Genomic DNA, 19,105 nt, shown 5'->3' with positions numbered 1-19,105 from the left:
TTTTATGCTATCATTAATTAAATATGTTAATCTTTTTATCAATTCAAGATATTAATGAGCATTTTGTGAGAATAGTTGAAAACATGCTTAGCTTTTAAATAAAAATATATATATATTTTGCATTCTAAGAATCCTTCCACTTAATTTTCAAAAATTTAAAAAATTTTAATCACCAAGAAAATCTTTATTTCCTCTAAGCTTTGAAAGATTTTAAACAAATGGCTCCCAGCAATGGTATGCAGTAACAAATATATACCATCATATATGTTTCATTCATTCATCATAGCAACAGTTCTGCTATCTTGCATAAAATATCTGTGAATTTTGTTTTCAAACAATGAAGATATCTGCATGTATATTTCATCTCAGTCATTTAATCTTATAATGCTTATATTGCTAGCTATGAACAAGCAGATCAGTGTTTTCAAGAATTGCATATGAAAGCAGAACTCATACAAAATGATCATAAGTACAGCGCAACATTTATTACCTGCTAAAACATTCAGAAATGTTTACAAGTGTGAGACTGCTTTTAAAATTATTGAATTAAAGTAAGCAACTTTCTGTAGTTATTTTCCATATTATATATAATTACATAGTATATCCATAGTACAGTATCAGTGAGAAATGTGGAAGAAATAGTTTCAGATTTAAAAAAAAAAACATATCATCACCATCAATTTCTTGATATGTATCCCCAAGGGGGTGTACAGGATATATTAACAATGCTACATAATTATGTTATGTTTAGCATTATTAATGTTCTGTCAACAATTTTCCTCCAAATTAGTCTTACTAGTCAGCACTCCAGTATTGTCAGGTGTTATTTTTCTGTCTTCTAGTCCACTTCCGACAGCATCATCCACCTAGATCTTGAAACTCTTCTGGCTCTGTTTTCAGCCATTTTAGCATCAAACACCTGTTTTGCTAATCTTTCCTCTCCCATTCTATTTTTATGTGATCGTACCATCTTAGATTACCTCTGCTCACACATTTCTTGAATATTAAGTTTCAAGTTCCTTCTTTCCTTCCTAATACCTTCATTTTTAATATAATTCTTCCATTGATGCTATCTCCTCACTCTCCTAATTTTTCTCAGAACTCATATCTGTGTAGTCTCCAGTCTGATGATCTTTTTATTTCTAACCTAGCTCTCAGATCCATAAGTTAAAATTGGTTTGAACACTGTCTTATATACAGCTAGTTTATTGTTTTCATTAATTTCTTTCTCTTACTCCACAGAAATTTATTCAGTTGACTTTCCTCTCGTACCAGCTTTGTTATTCTGTTGTCTGTTTCCATACTTAATTTGAGATTGTCATTGTAAATTGTGCCTCAGTAAATGGAATATTTTACTTTTTCTATTGATTCTCCATTGAGAATGCCATGGAAAACCTATAGAAATTTTTATTGGTACTTTTGGTAACTTCCTGCCAAATTTTTTATAGCTTCTATTCAATTTAGTTAAAGAATGCCACACTTGCATTAATCCATTTCATGCATAAAGCAAAGAGCTAACTTTTGATATCTTCAATTCCGATAAATATCAGGATTAAACCTGATATCTATCGCAAAACCACCAAAAACCAACAAATCCATTAGTGAATACAAGTCTCTACAGGAATTGAAGAAAAACAAAGAAATTGTTATCACCAAAATCTTCAATATCAGGTTTAATCCACTTTCTTTCATATTATAACTAAATACTTAAGGAATTGACAGCATACACTAGAAATATAAATTAAATCAACTTTAATATATACTTTCCGATATTTCTGCAACATCACGTTGCCATCTTCATGGGTACTTAGATAAAGACACATGCACGCAAGTATTACATAGCAGCAAATGAGAAACGAAGTGAGGAAGCTACCGTTTTCCTGAAGTCCTGATGGTGCCCCCGGCAGGCTATATTAGGTTTTCTTGGCCTTTTTATGGTTGAAGTTCTTCAGATATGTTTCCCAAATTTGGGACAGTCTCATGCATCCAAATTTGTTAAGGTTTGTCATGTTCCTAAAGGCTGAGGCTGATTCCATGAATAGTCTTTAATATTTGAACTTGCTGCAGTGTATTACTGTGGCTTTCTTCCACCTTATTCTGTGGCGAGTATCCAGAGCATGGTCTGCAAGCCCAGATTGGCTGTACTGGTGAAATCGGATGTAGTCCTTGTGTTCTGAGATTCTGATATTTGCTGTCCTGCTTGTTTGGCCAAAGTAGGACAATTTACAGCTGCAAGAACTTGGTATACACCAGGTAGGTCTAGGGGAAGTGGTTGGTCTTTAGTGGAGCGGATAAGGGATGCCAATTTTCTATATGGTCTGTAACAAGAGGTCAAGTCATGTTTTTTCAGGATTTTGTTGATTTTTTCCGAGGTGAGCCAGGCTTTACTTCGGGAGCAAATTAACGCAACATGCGGTTCCCTAGCCGACATAAAAAGAGCTATTTTAGTGCTAGAGAATGAGCTTTCAAATAAGCTAAATCACGAACTTTGATCAATTCTACATGACTTGGTGAAAAATAAACTTTCAACATTTTTCTCTAAATCCAGATAATTTAATAAAAAAAGAAAAGGTGGCGCACCTTTTGGCAACTCCTATAGGTAGAAATGACCTTGTTATTGCTTCTGCCTGGTGTCTCCACATCTAGGCCTGGCTCTCACTGAAGAGACCTCAATAAAGGTTGAAACTAGTCTGGGTAGTGGCCCTTCCCTTAATGCATAACATTGCAAAATTTAAGGATGTAAGTGAGAGTATTAGAGTGCAAAAACAGAGGGTGAAAGAATTAATAATTGTGGCGGGTACGAATGAATTGAAAGGTGATAAATTTTTTATGAGAGAGGACTTGAAAGTATTGTTAAAGTATAAAATATAGCGAAAGAAAAGAGTGACAAAGTTAGAATGGTGAGTCTGTTGCCGCAGTATGACAGAGAGGAGTTTAGAAGGAGGGCCATAATCGCAAATGACATTATGCGCAGGTTATGCAGACGGTGTGGTGTGGAATGAGTTTGATGGGCGAAAGGACTTATACAAGATGGATGGCCTGAATTTGAATGGACTTGGTGTGCGAAGACTGGAAAAAGTGTAGCTAAATGAAGTGAAAATGGATGTGTAGAACCAGGGAAACTAGAACTACCAAGGATGGGGGGGGGGGGAGTGGATATGCAGACATCAGTGAGACAGTTGAGTGTAAAAATGTATATAATATACCTGAGCCAGCACCAAGGACAAAAAATGGGAATGGGACATTTAGAATAACGCATCAAGATAGGGGTGGGACAAAGGGATCGCTGCATTTCATGTATACTAATGCCAGGAGTATTAGGAACAAGAAGGAAGAATTTTTGGCCTTGATTGGCTCTTCCTGGCCACAGGTTGGCATTAGTGAAACATGGCTGACGAAAGATGATATAGTTAGTGGGATAGAATGTGTAGGTTATAGTGTGTTTAGGAGAGACAGAGAGAATAAAATGGGGGGAGGGGTGTTATTGATGATAGCTGATGAACTGCAGCCAAGGAGAATTGAAGTTGTATTGCAGGATAGTGAAAGGAGCTCATTTGAGGCTATTTGGTGTGAGATTGAGACTGGCAGAATAAAATATACAGTTGAGTGCTGCTATAGACCAGGTGATGGAATAGATGGTGGAGATAGTATGCATAAACAAATTGATGAAATGAGTGGAAGGAGGGTAATTATTATGGGGGATTTTAATTATGGTAACATTGATTGGAAGGAGGAGAGGACACGTGAGGAAGGAAATGGATTTTATTCAATTATTACTAGGGGTGTGAGAGTGCTTGACCTGGTAATAGCATCTCACAATTTGACTGTAATGAATATGACCATGTTGCCACCTATTGGTGAGAGTGATCATAAGGTCTTGACCTGGGAGGTGGCTAAAGGTGTGGAATTTTTGATTAAGACAGGGTATATGTGGAATTACCGTGCTGGCAAGTATGACAAGCTTAGGAGATTGCTTGGATCAGTGCCATGGCATGTACAACTGCAAGGGCTGGACGACGATAGAGCATGGGAAGTGGTCAAGGAGCATTTACAGGAGGTTATGGCTGATTGTATACCTAGGGTCCGAATAGTAAAACAAGCAGGGGTTAAATGGATGAATAACACCATTAAGCTTGAGCTGCAAAAAAAGAAACAACTGTGGAGGGAATTTAAAGAAAGGGATGACCTGCAGGCACACGAACGGTATAAAGTGCAGGCCAGAAGGGTAACGAGTGTGGTAAAAACAGCAAAAGCCGATTATGAAAGGAAACTAGCTATGCAAGCAAAAGAGAATCCCAAACAGTTCTTTCAATGTGCTGCAAGCAAGAAAAAAACTGTACATGGCAAAATGATTTTAAGGAATGGCGATGGTAAGGAGGTCACTGAACCAGTCGATATAGTGGAGTTACTGAGTGCGCACTTTGCAAAAGTATATCATCCAGGTGGTGACATTGAAAAAATGAAGGAGCCATTAGTTTATACGGGAGTTGTGATGAATGAAGTGGAGGTGAATAGTCTATTACAGAACCTTAATGTGAATACATCTGTGGGATTGGATGGTATACCAGCATGGGTCTTGCGTGAAGCGGCTAAGGAATTATCAGTGCCCTTGACCATGTTGTTTAATCTGAGTCTTGGGTCTGGTTTAGTCCCGAAGGCGTGGAAAGAGGGGAATATAGTTTCACTGCATAAAGGAGGATCCAAGACTATGGTTGCAAATTACCGACCGATCAGCATATCAAGAATTGTTGTCAAGGTCTTGGAGAAAGTAGTCAAGAGAAAAATACAGGAATGGATTGATGAAAATGAGATACTGTACAGGGGACAGCATGGCTTTGTAAAGGTTAGATCATGCCTGAGTAACTTGCTCAAGTTTTATAACAATGTGACGGCTGAACTGGATAAGGGAAATGGGTTTACAGTGATACTGCTGGACCTGGCAAAGGCGTTTGACAGGATACCACATGGAATTCTAATCCGTAAACTACAACATATGGGAATGGATATAGGGTTGGTGAGATGGATAGGTGGGTGGTTGATGGAGAGATATCAGAGAGTGGTTTATTCAGGAGTGGAGTCCAAAAGACGGCCTGTGACTAGTGGGGTGTCGCAGGGTTCTGTTCTTGGACCACTGCTGTTTAATCTGTTCATTAACGATATAGGGAAGGATCTAAGTGGAACAGTTCATTTGTTCGCTGATGATGCAAAGTTGGGGAGGGCGATAGTGAATGCGGAAGATGTCAAAGTCTTGCAGGATGACTTAGATAGATCGGAGTTCTGGGCTAAGGAGAATGGATGTCAATTTAATGTGACAAAATGTAAGGTTATGCATTTTGGGGTGAAAAGATTAGCAGCAGTATACCACATGGGTGGAACTATACTCTAAGAGATTGATGAGGCCAGGGACTTGGGAGTGTTGGTGGATAGGGAGATGAAGTTTAGGGGGCACATTGCGAAAGTAGCTAAATCATCTCATCAACTCACTTGGTTGTTGAAAAATACTTAACGAGCAGAGACGAGCAAGTTATTGTACCTCTGTACCGAGCCTTGATAAGACCTCATCTTGACTACTGTGCCCAGATATGGTCACCTCGGTTCCTTCTTGATGGGGAGGAGGTGGAGAGGATCCAGAGGCGAGTGACTAAGATGATAGCAGGTCTATGGAATGAACCATATGAGAACAGGTTGAAGATTTGTGGGTTGCAGAAACTGGTTGATAGGTGGAAAAGGGGAGATATGATTGAGACATTCAAATTGCTAATTTAAATTCTTAAATAATTCATTCAGAGGATATTTTTGAGATCAGGACTGGTGGTGGGAGAACTAGGGGACACCTATGGAAGCTGGGCAAAAGTGTGGTTAGCAGTGGTATTAGAGCTGGGTTCTTTACTTTTAGAGTGGTAAATGAGTGGAATAAGCTGCCAGCGTCTGTTGTGGGTGCTATGACGGTGAGCGAGTTCAAGGCAAGGTATGATAGATACTGTGAGAATGTCGTATAGTTGTGTGAACATGATGTTTAGGGCCTCCCTTGATAAGTCTAAGGACTTCCTGGAGTAGCCCAAAAATAATAATAATAATAATAATTATACATATCCGCAAGGAGATGTGTTTTGCATTATGGGAGATACTGAGATAGGAGTGATGTAAGCTTGTGCCACCTTTGCAACGAGTTGCCTGGTGTTGTTACTACCTTACCCTAGTCCTGAAGATACTTTCAGGTGCAAACTTTGTTTGCTCACACTTGGATAAAGGATTAAACTAAATTCATTATAATATTTCAGTATTTCTCAGTTATACCATTGAATTGTTTTATGTATAGCATTAAATGGCTCTTACTTTTTCAAATCAACCCATTGTTTGCATTCTACTTGTAATTAACTATTGTTGCCACTAATGATGACCTGTAATATTCAGGCTGAAATATATGGCTTTAAATAAATATCATTACTTTGTGTTTTTCATGTTCATTTAAAGAAAATTTTCTCTATATTCTCTAAGAGCACAAGCTAACTTGCAGGAACTTTTGATATGCTTTCTTCTTTTCCTTGACGGCCTCTTTAACATCTTAAGTCCACCATGCAGTTTCAATCTTTTTTTCTATCCTTGTACACAATCCCACCACATGCCTTTCTGGCTGAATCCATGTCCTCTTCAGGATTTGTCACTGAATCTCTGAAGTTTGATTCTTGTTTGCAAACTCTCGTTTTTTCTTGAATATCATTTATGTATTTTAGTCTATAGTTCACTTCTGAATGCTACTCAACTTTGATTTGTTTTAAAACATTCTTACGGAGTATTCTTTTCAGTATAAAATTCAATTTTATCTTGCTTAAAACCAAATGATGATTACTTCCAATTTCAAATCCTCTTTGCACTCATGTATCCTGAAGCAGTAGATAATTGTTGCTATCAACAATAACATAGTCAGGAAGACTTTTATTTCTTTCATCTTCTCTCCATGTGAATTTGTGCACATTTTTTATTTTGGAACATTTGTTAGTAATAACTAATCCATATCCTGAACAGAAATCCATCAGGTACTTACCATTATTATTTGAAAAATTTCTCCAAAATTTTCCAAAACATTTCTATATGTCTGGTAATGATTTCTTACTCTGCCGTTTAGATCTCCAATAAGGACCAACTTTTCCTTTTTCATTGTATCAGCTGCTTTCTCTAATGCCTTGAAAAATTCCTCCACTTTTTCCTGAGTAGAACCATGTGTGGAACCTTATGCACACCCATTGTTCAGTTTCCCAATCTAATATTTGTCCCCCCCCCACACACACACACACTCTGCTTGATATTCCTGCCATTGAAGAAAATTATCTTCATATTAAATTCATTTGTTTCTGTTTAGTAGTGTTAAATACATTCTTGATATTTTTCTTCTATATTCTTACCAAATCTCATGACTTTTTGTTTAGCTACTTTTACACATTGCTTAACTCTCTTACATCTTATTTGTATTCTCTAGGACATCTAAAAACTTCCTCCAAGGTTTGCTTCTTTTTTTATATATGTTGTAACCAAGTAGAAAAGCTTTCCAAATTGGGTTCTTGTTTTCATCCAATCTCTGTGCAAACATCTGTATCTATATATTAATTTGCTTGCATTACATCTGTCATATATTTAAAGAAAACAATGCATCACTCGAAGGGGCATAGTGGGGAGGCTCTAGGTTTTGGACCTTGGGTAGCCTTTATAGCCTACATGCAGAGGTGTAGCTAGGGAGAGGTGGTCTGCCCCGGGTGGCACATAGAACCTTTTTGAACTTCTGCAGTTAATTCTAAAATATGGTCTGGAGAACTCATTTCTAAATATTGTAATGCTACTGCAAATTTTCTTCACAATTGCTGTAAGTGTTGCTAGTTGTGTGAGGAGTTTTTCTAAATAAAATTGATTAAGAATTACCTACATTACTATGAAATAGGCTTCGCGAATGTCATCGACGATTTTGCTAACAGAAAAGCAAGAAAAATGACATTTTTGAATGTTGAAATTAAAGTTTTACTTCAAAAATAAATAGTGTTTTAATTTATTTCCCTATACGTCGTTTTGACTTTTTGTACTATTTTTGGTGCTTTGAGAGGGGTGGCAAACTCGAGGATCACCCCGGGTGGCAAAAGCTCTAGCTACACCACTGCCTACATGTATGCAGGTAATTTTTTTTTTTTTTTAATTTGAACAGTTTCCATTGGCTAGCTTGTAATTATTGTCTAAGAGATTTATAATTTTATTTTTTATCGATGTTGTGGGGAATATATCCTGACATTTCCAAAAATAATTATTTCAGTTCATTCTTATAGTCAAGGATTACTGTGGAATTTCCTTTGTCTGCTTTCACTATAACTATTTTTGTTTAATTTTAGGTATTTCCATGCTGCCTTTTCCCTTCAGGTATGTTGCTGTTTTAGAGGGCATGCTTTTTTTAAGCAAAAGTTGAGGCTTCTAGTCTAATAACATCTTTATCCTGTGGTAGTCTTTTGGTGCAAAATTCAACATTTGTCATGATCTGAGCTCATGGAGTTGTTTCTGGAGTAATTACAAAATGTATTTAGGAGTACAATATCCTCTGCATAAAGCAGAGATATAAGTTTGATATCTCTGATTCTTCCTGTGACACAATCCATATAGATGATGAATAAGAGTGGAGATATGTGCATTCTTGTCTTACCTCTGATTTTACATAAAACCATGTTCCTGTATTTCCTTCAATTCAAAACTGCTCACTTTACAGCTTAAGTATAGACTGTGTTGCTTAGTGTAATGTATCATTTACCTCATATAATTGTAGCATTTTAAAGCTTTTTTGCTAAGCACCTTGTTGTATGCCTTTTCTAAAACTTCAAAACTTCTTTAGTACAGATCCTTGATTTCTCAACTATTTGTTGTAAAATGAAATTCTGATCTTGACAACCTCTATTTGGCCTAAATAAGCAGTGTAATGGTATACGATGAAATCACTGGAATGCAGTAAAACTTTTTAGAATACCACAGAAGTATATAAATATGATTTGACTGTGTGATCACCACATCCTTTGCAAGGCACATGCCTACAGGAACATTCATCATGTTTTAAAATAAAATGCAGACTTCCCATGGCAATTCTGTCTCATAAATCCTGTTCAACCTAGCATTGGAAAAAGTCATCAGGGAGCTAAATTAACAAAGGATAGAAATGAACGGAAAGAGCCTAATCTGTTGGATTATGTTGATGGCATCATTATCCTTGGAGATACTCATCAGAATGTTAGACAAATTACATATAATTTAATTAAGGCAAAGAACCCTTGGATCTTGTCATAAACTAAAAAAACTTAATATATGCAATTCAAGGATCCATCAGAACTGATCCAACTTGGTTGTTGTTGATTTTAACCATCTAGAAGTCAACATTAACAGCTATAATGATATGCATCAAGAAATAGAGGTGATAATTGAGAGGGCTAAACATGGATTTTTTTGCAATTTTATAACTCCTAATATCTGGACATCAAGAAAATCCAAAAAAAAATTCTGTTTAAGCTATTTATAACTAATATTAGCCTGCGGTTGCGAAAGATGTCAGCAACAAAGGGAGATAATAGAAAAAAGCGTTGCATTACACAATCAAAAATACTGGACTATATGAATGAAGAACTACAAAACCTGTTTCAAAGACCCAACATTCTGTTCTTTATATAAGAAGTAAGAGAATTGAGTGGTTCAGTCACTTTTGGAGAGAGAGCAGATAACTATTTAATCAAACACGTACTTACTAATAAAACAGACAAGAAAAGACTTGCAGGAAGACCCTGAGAATGATGAATGTGGCAATGCAAGAACTAAGACTGCTAGATGAGCACTTTACAGAAACTGATGGAGAAACCTAGTAATGGCAGCATTTTGAATGATCCGTTGAGCTGTTGAGGAGGAAGGTGTCACATCTCTGAGGTGCTGCTGAAGAATGTATTGGGAAACCTTTTCCAATTAGGGCAACGAAACTGGATCCTATATCTTGTGTTGCTATTTTTATAGCATTTGAGAAAAGATTGATTATTTTTAAACTTGTTCTCTTTGTGGTTTGCTGTGACTATTATACAGAAAAATTCTTTCTTCTTCTTTAGCCTATTGAACCTCTGAGGATCTTTGTTGCAAATACCAACTTCTTCCACTCTTTGCTGTCTTGAGCTCTTCTAGTCCAGTCTAGAATACTTACCTCAGCTAAGTCTTTTTGGATGTTATCCTCCCAGTGTTGCTGTGGTCTTCCTCTGGGTCACTTTACATCAGGCCTCATCCTGAATGGTTGTTAAGCCATTCTCTTGTCACTCATTCTTTTTGCATGTCCAAGCCATCTCATCTGCAAACTCTGATTTCATCAGTAAGGAATGGAGATCTTTGAGTTCATATAGTTCATTATTATGTCATTCTTTATTCAAGTGTTCTCTTACAGGCCCAAAGACTTCTAAGGATTTTATTTCAAAGATTTGCAAAGCTTTTGTATCTTGTTCTATTATGCTCCAAATTTAACAATATGTCAAATGATTTTGTATATTTCTATTTTAACTCTGCTTGAGAGAATTTTAGAAGCTAATAAGTTATGTAGTGAATGATAAGATCTATTGGAGACATGTATATTCTAGCTTGTATTTCTGTACTAATTCAATTATCTTGAGTAATTGCCAGCTTGGTTGGCTGAGTGGATAGCATACCTGCTCCCCAACCAACAAGTTGTGGATTTGAATCCCACCTTTGGCATGGATGTTTGTAAAAGCATGCTCTAGATGAGCATGTTAGTTCTTTGAGTTTATAAGGCTTTCCTTGACTTAAAAAAAAAAAAAAAATCCCAAATTGTCAGCCCATTGTCATTTGTTAAACTATCTAGGTAGATGACTACTAACAGGGTGCTCTATGAGAAGGCAAAGATTAGACATTAGGTTAGAAGCCATAGTTGGTTCTCTACATGCCTTATAAGGAAGGCTGTGTGGAGATCTTCTCCCAGTTACCTAGCATCAAGCAACATCAAATATTTTCCAAGAAGTAAAGCAAGAGGAAAGAAAAAATTGTGCAAGTAAATTATATAAGTGATATTTTTCAAATAGTTTAAAAATAATAAGATTCTCGATATTAAATATTTCAAGAAAAGAACAAGGATATATGGTTCCTTATTGTAGAGAGATTGTATATTGTTTAATAATAAATGTAAATTTTTAAGTTAAATCAGAATTTTTTTATAATGAATAATGATGCTCTGTTTAATTTTTCTGTAACTTTTTAATAGGAACAACAAAATTTGGTTTTAAGCAAATTGTCCAATTGATCTCTCTCTTTCCACTATTTACAGAGGTTCTTGGTGCAGTTGTAAGTGTCCTGCTCATTTGGGTGCTCACAGGTGTACTTGTTTATATGGCTGTTGAACGAGTTAGGGTTCCAGACTATGAAATAGATGCAGATGTGATGCTCATAGTCTCTGGTGCAGGTGTAGCAATGAATATTATGTGAGTTGATATCACATACAGCATTTCTCTACAAAAAAAAAATTTTAGCATATAAAATCTTATCATAAAAAATCCTGTTTTTGTTAAAAGTACTGCATTTTATTTATTTTTTTTTAATTTCTTTCTATTGTCTAGATATTCATTAAATTCAGTATTTGATATGTTTTACTAAATTCTGTTAACTTTTTCAGTTTTGACATAAATTTGGACAAACTTTTCATCAGCCACATAAAAATTTTGATTATGAACGTCTGTAGGAAACTTTTATTCCATATTTTGTGATCCATCATCATCATCAAATTCCTGATATGTACCCTCAGAAGATGTACAGGATAATTATAATACTACACGAAAAAGTTACACCATTACAAACTTCCAATTAACAATTTTCCTCCAAATCAATCTGTTATCTGTCAAGACTCCAACATTATCAGATCTTATATTTCTGCCTTCTAAGGCACTTTTTACTTATCAATCCATCTATATCTTGGTCTTCCTCTGGGTCTTTTTACCTGCCAAACTGGAAAAGAACACTTGTTTTACTTATTTAGTGATCCTTCTCTTAATATTTAGTCAGAAGAAAGAAAAATAGATCAGTTTGGCCAGATTGTTTTCATGAATATTAAAGTTGAAGATTTCTAAAAATTTAAGAATAAAACAAGTTTTACCACAAACAAACAGAATTTGATTTCTTTAGAATTTTATTATTCTTTCAGACTTTTACCAGACATAAGTTAATAAAGGTTTTCAACAGCATGAACCCAATGAATTATTTTTATTTTTTTCCTCTAATATCAAATAATAAATAAAACAGTATATATATATATAAATATAAATTCCTGAAAATATTTCATGTAGTTCCTAAAGTTAAAGAAGTATGACTAGCTAGGCTTATAAAATAGAATGAAGCTGCCTCTTAAAAGACAAACAGTAGGCTATGTATTATCTTTCACTGGCTAATTAAATTACCATTAATTTAAATTTTAAATGTATTATAAAGAACAAATTTGAACATGCCTGGACAACTTGGAGGCAGGGTAGGGATGATTTCAGTAATAAAGTACTGGGTTTAAAATCACACCAAAAAATAGTATGAGTTTGAAAGAAATGTGGAAGATAATGACCATTAAAGTGTACATGTAAATATGAGATGATAGGAATGAAACATGAATGAATTTAAAGTCAAAAATTATTGAAAAAAAAGTACAAAATAAAAATGAGTAATATAAATGACAAGCCAGCAGTGTGAATGACATTGTGTGCTGGCCATTTAGAAACTTTATCAGGTAGTCGAAGATGAAAGCTTGTTGTGTGTTAGCCACATTGTTTGCAAAATAAAAATCTTTATGGTTCATAAAAAATCATTTTGGTCTTGAGAACCATGTAGCTAACGCATAATGAGTTTCACCTTCTATCTCATTCACACTGCTGACGTTTTTTTTTTTTTTTTTTCATAATTCATGTGTTGATTCTTTGTATTTTAAATCATTCATGTTTCATCCCTGCCATCTTTCCTTGGACATTTTTTATCCCAATCTCATACTATGGGTTTTTTTTTTTTTTTGGTTTTTTTTTGGCATATTTTAAACTCGGAAATCATCCCTACTTCTAAGTTATCCATGCATTTCAAATTCATACTCTTTTTTAATTCATTAAAAATGTCAATTAGTGAAAATTTAAGTAGGCTTAAAACACCATATACACACACGCATGCAGTAGATTCCAGTTAACTGATCCACTGGTTAATCAGGACAGCTGTTTTTATTGGGACAAGCCTGGAAGAACAAAAACAAAACGAAAATATAATAGAAATTCTTTTGCTTATTTGGGACATGGTGCTGTGATTAGCCAATAACCTGTACCACATGGAATGTGTAAAAAATTACATAATCTTGCATCAAAAATTTATTGCTGATAAACAGGACTATTTTATCATTCATGTTATAAACATGCTAAACTGTTTGGATCAATGAAAGCAGTAGATCTTGTTATTATTATGCTGTTCAAATATGTCTGTAACTGATAAACAAAAGCTGGTAGTTATTGGAAAAGGGGACAGGCTTCTATGCTTTAAAGGGTTTAGAATGGAGAGCTTACCAGTTCAATACCACAAGCAAAAATGTGTGGATGATCTGCAATTATTAAAAATTGGCTTATGAATTAGAACATGCAATTACAATGAAATCAAGAAATATTTTACTGGTTCTTGAAAATTGCATAGAACACCAGTGTAAAAGTTATTCTTTTACTGGCAATACAGTTTATAGCTGATAGCGAGAAATAAGCAATAGACCATTCAAAACTGTTTTTCTCACTGTAGTTTAAAGCATTCACTCATGGAAATGCTGGATGTCGCTGATAGTAAAAATGATGTCTCATTAGATGTGAACTACATCAGAAACTATGAAGAGTTTGCATCCATTGACGATAGTCTTCAATACTAAAATAAAAATGAATATTTTGAGGAAAAAATTGCAGCAAAATATCAGAAAACAGAAGAACATAATGAGGATGATACCCCTTATCTTGAAAGAGTGCTACCCAAGATGCTATAAAATTTATTACTGAATTATGATTATTTCATGCAACAAAAATACCTGTGCTGATTTTGTTTAATTGCAGTTAATCCGAAAAAAAAGAAAAATCTACATGTGATCATTTCCTACATCATTAACTGGTAAGAACTGTATGTGTGTTTAATACTTATATAAATGAAATTATTTTTATGGCAATTATTTTAATTTTATTAAAGCCAGTTGTTTATCTATAAGTTAGTAATTTTGCTATGCAATAAATGAAAAATTTGTCTGTTATATTTTATCTTACATACATACACCTTTTAAACTCTTGACATACAACTTAGTTTAATTAGAGCAGCTGCTTAATTGGGCCTCTATATTCAAGTAAACCATTCTTGAATTAAAGACACCAGGAAATCATATTCTTAGTTTAATCTTTTATCCGAGTGTAAGCAAACAATGTTTGCACATGAAGTATCTTCACAACAGATGACTTTGCATTATGGGACACTAAGGAGGCAATTGATGCCTTAGTGTCCCATAATGCAAAGCACACATCCTTACAGATGTTTATAATGCTGTGCATTATTATGGGAAGCGCCACTACCCATGCCAGTTTTGACCTTTATTGAGGTCTCATTAGTGGGAGCCAGATCCAGAAGAGATTCCAAAGTTGAAGTAGTCCAGAAGTCATATTTCGTAGGTGTTGGACCTTATTAAAATATTCTTGATTAGAGATAGATCTTGAAAAGCCACTACCAGTCTGGATAGTGCCCCTTCTCATAATGCATAGCATTGTACACATCTGCAAGGATGTGTATACTTTACATTATGGAATACTAAAGCAATTTTGAAGTCATTGGTGTCTATATACAAGTAGCCCAGCATGAAGATATTTCACACAAACATTGTTTGCTTACACTTAGATAAAAAGCATTAAACCAAGAATATAATTTCTTGGCATCTTTAATTTATAGTATAACCAAGTGGAAAAACTTTCAATAATATGCTATTCTTGATGTGGCCTAATTACCCAGAATCCACTGGGTGTATACAGGATGGTTCAAAACTTCATGTACAAACTTTGAGGGGAGATAGAGAACATCAAAATCAACCATATTCACATAGGAAAGCATGACCGGAAATGCCACCCGAAAGTGATAGGTGGCGCTGTTCACCAGCGCTCCAGGTAAGTAATTGGGGCTTCCTCATTCAAGCTTTCGACGTCGTACGAAGAACATGCATCATTTTATGAACGCTGAGATGGCAGACATGCACCTCGTTTACCATATTATGTATCCAACTACTATTGAACTGTTCATTACACCTAATAAAGTTTTTTTACGCTACTTACTACCTTGTGTTATTTCTGTATCTTTGTGTCCATGTTAGTACCTTCTGGTGGCGTTTCCGGTCATGCTTTCCTATGTGAATATGGTTGATTTTGATGTTCTCTACCTCCCCTCAAAGTTTGTATTTAGAATTTTGAACCACCCTGTATATGTATGAGAGAGAGTTTATATGGCTTGTAATGATGAATTATTTGATTTAGTGTACCATAATTCCATCTGGTTTGGTGGATCTTTATCAAATAATTGTAAGCACTAATCTAGTTGTTAAGACATATAATTGTTGATTCAGTTACTGTCACTTTCTGTCATAGTACTAAAAATAGAGTTCAGTTCAGATTTGTACTTGTTGATTCATGCTGATTGTTGTTTATACTTCTATCGTCACATAACTTAACATGATACAGCTTTATATATAAGATAAATTATGATATTTTTGTTCTAGAATTCCTGTAGATTTAATTTTTTTTCTCTCTCTCTCTCTGTGTGTATACTATCATAGCAGTGACATAATATTGTGGTATTAACATAGCTACAAGCTCTTTCTGATATGCTTGCTTCTTTGACTTAACGTTTGTCTTCATTTCTGTCTTAATGCTTTACTGCAATTTCTTCCTCAAAATCTTCATTTTTATTCTTGTTCTCAGCTTGAAGCATAGTATCGAAGACTAATAGTCACTGGATGCAAACTCTTCATAGTTTCTGATGTGGTTCACATTTAATGAAGCATCATTTTCACTATTGGCCATATCCAGTAAATTACATTGGTATCAGTGATTATTTATCCCTGGATATTTCATAACTCCATATTTTGGCTTGAGACCAAATGGATATATGATTGGTATAAAAACCTGTAGAGCCTTCTAAAATGGTGTAGAAAGGCAAGCTGTAAAACTTAAGAGCTAAATATAATTTTTTAATATTTATTTATAGATAAAGGAAACTCTAGAGTTAGAATATGTAGGAATTACTCATTGTTCAACCTACTCCATTTAAAAAAAAAACAGAAAAAAACATAAGTTATCACAGCAAGACTTCTAGACTACTACACATTCCAAGACCAAAACCAGACTGAGCTTACATTTCCTACATCCATTAATTCTATAATCTATGGGATTCCAAAGTTCATAATTATAGAATTTATTATAGGATGTGTTCAATTTACTCAAACATGACCTTCCCTTAGTAAGCCCATTCTGTTCATTGTGAAATATAGATTTCTTGTCAACCTCAACCCATTTTTGTATGTGAGCCCTAACCAACTTTTCCAAAATCTTCCACCACCATTCTAGAGATACTAATAGTTTGATAGTCGGATACATCAGTCTTTGCACCACCCTTGTGTAATGGGATTACCATACATTGCTTTCACTCCTGTGGAATCTTCCTTGTTCTGAGATTTAAAGTATATAGCCTAGTCAAAGGAATAGCCAGTTCACCTCTTCCTCATAATAGCTCTATCATTTTTAGACTATCTCACTGATCATTTAATTTTTCAGGAATCCTTCTTTTACTGAAAGATATATTCATGTAGATGTTCCCATCATTCATTGTGAACCCCTTATCATTTGCTCAAATGAGGATCATGAATATGTACACATAAGGACTCATAAGGACTGATGTATCTTTAAACGATTCTTATATATTACTGAACTCCTAGTTGCCTACTAACAGTGATAATACTAATGTAGTATAGATTTACAACATTTCATTGGATTTACATTAAAATAAAAAAGGGGGGGAGCATTGTGCCTAATGTCTTCATCAGATTTCTCCATCCATATGCTTTCTCTCTATAATTTTGTTGATAACAGTACATTACACTTACCTTTCCTCATTGGAAAAACCCTGTGCCAGATGTTCTCAGCTTGAAGCATTTCAGTAACCTGTAGCTTTAAACGATAATTTCCTTGTCACCCTTCTGGTGAACTTCAATACTACCAACTGAAAGAGAGTTCAGTCTTATTTCATATAAGAAAAGTGGCACTTTTCTTATGAAATAAAATTCTAAGCTACATAAAAATCTCCTCTGCCTCCCTACCCAAATATTAAAAAGATATATGTCTGTTTTTGTGTGTCCTATAGCTTAGCATTTAATTATTTCTTTTGTAGAATGGGAATTGTACTTCATGGTCCATGTGGAGGGCATCATGGACACAGTCATGGTTTGGGTGGAGGAGATCATAACCATGGTTCAGTAGGCGAAGATAATCAGGAGCCCAATAGTGACTTGGAAGCTAGTGTAAAAAGTAATGCAAGTAATTCTGGTCAAAATATTAATGTGCGGGCAGCTTTCATTCATGTGATAGGTGACTTATTACAAAGTATAGGTGTTCTAATTGCTGCATATATTATACACTACATGGTAAGTTGCTGTTAATTAATAAAAGCATGCTTTATTTTTTTCCTCTGCTTTTCAAAATAAACTTTTATTCATTTGCTTTCCTTAAGCTTTTCAACTTTGCAGGATTTTTTTTTTTCCAAATGTGGATTTTAAATTCTTTCCCTATACATAAAACATTTAATTATCAGGATTTTTTTAAAATATGCTTTGCATTAAATCACTATAATTATATGCATCCATATAAAATGGACTTTCAGTCCCCCCCCCCACACACACCTCTCTGCCAGGAAAATTTTTTTCACTCTTTCCCTGCCCACACAGACACCAAGAGTGTGACTTCTGTTCTCTTCTGAGTAGTAAATTTTTCACTTATTTTGAAATGCCTTGTCTTTGGCATTCAGCATCCAAGTTCACACATTTCTAATTCTTTAATTCTTTGCTGTTTGACAGTAGTTTGAGTGATGTGCTTCTGTCACCCATTTTGTTAAGATTCTAAAACCCGATTCCATTCCTCCTCCACCTGTAGTCAGTCTCATGTGGATATGACTGTGTTTTGTTTTTTTGGAAGCTCATGCTTTATTCCCCCCCCTCCCCCCATAAAAAAATAATTATTATTCTTACACTGACTATAAATATTCTTACCTCATTCAAGTTAATTACAAGAAGCACAAGAAAAGAGAATGTCTTTACAATGAACAATAGATATCACAGTACACTTACAATTTGAATTACAATAAAGAACATTTAAAGTATTACAACCATCAGGCATCTGTTAAGTACAGTGATGTGGGTGTTCATTTTTTTTCTTTCTTTTATTGTCATCATAATAATAACGAACATAGACAGCCAATAGCTTTTGTGTCCCTAGCAACTTGTCATCATGATGCATATCCAAACCGTTTTCATCTCATTTTGACTAAACTACAGTAATTTATCACTTAATAATAGTGATAAACCACTGTAGATTGTTTAAGAAGATTAAGGATATGAAAAAAAGTATTTATATTTACCTATATTGTTATTTCATAGTATGATAATGTTTTCTTTCATAGGGATGTAACCGTTGCTATCTACTTTCACCACAATAGGCAGCTTTATTGTTTGCCAGTTCCATAGAATACACCCATTTTCTTTTCCACTCCAAGAGTTCCAATTCATTTGTATAATGTACATCTAGTTCTCTTATTTTGACATTTTAGTCAGTTATAATTTGCACAGAATTATTTTTTTTTATCAACAGCCTAGGTAGTTAACTCTTCACTTTTCCTTCACTTGTTTTTAATTTCTTAACTATGGAAGGGGAAAAGAAACTAGTCTTTATAATTCTCTGTAAAGAGACCATGCAGATTCATTTGTGTGTGTTTTGTGTACACATTTGATGTATTCTTACAAATGAACCTTTTGTTTTCATAC

General features: G+C 34.6%; 1 protein-coding gene across 1 annotated transcript in view; it reads left to right on the top strand.

Annotated features, from left to right (window-relative positions):
- Positions 1 to 19,105, top strand: part of LOC150098819 (proton-coupled zinc antiporter SLC30A2-like) — a 104,184-nt gene that overhangs the window by 38,323 nt on the left and 46,756 nt on the right. The window contains exons 4-5 of the mRNA XM_090404916.1: positions 11,327 to 11,480; positions 17,461 to 17,713. Of these exons, the coding sequence (XP_090261042.1) occupies positions 11,327 to 11,480; positions 17,461 to 17,713 (407 nt within the window). The remainder of the gene's footprint in view (positions 1 to 11,326; positions 11,481 to 17,460; positions 17,714 to 19,105) is intronic.

This window comes from Typopeltis vanoorti, chromosome 15 (assembly GCF_054136105.1).
Source record: "Typopeltis vanoorti isolate ZY-2024b chromosome 15, IOZ_Tvanoo_1.0, whole genome shotgun sequence".
Classification (NCBI taxonomy): domain Eukaryota; kingdom Metazoa; phylum Arthropoda; class Arachnida; order Uropygi; family Thelyphonidae; genus Typopeltis; species Typopeltis vanoorti.
This window is presented reverse-complemented; position numbering and strand designations above follow the sequence as displayed.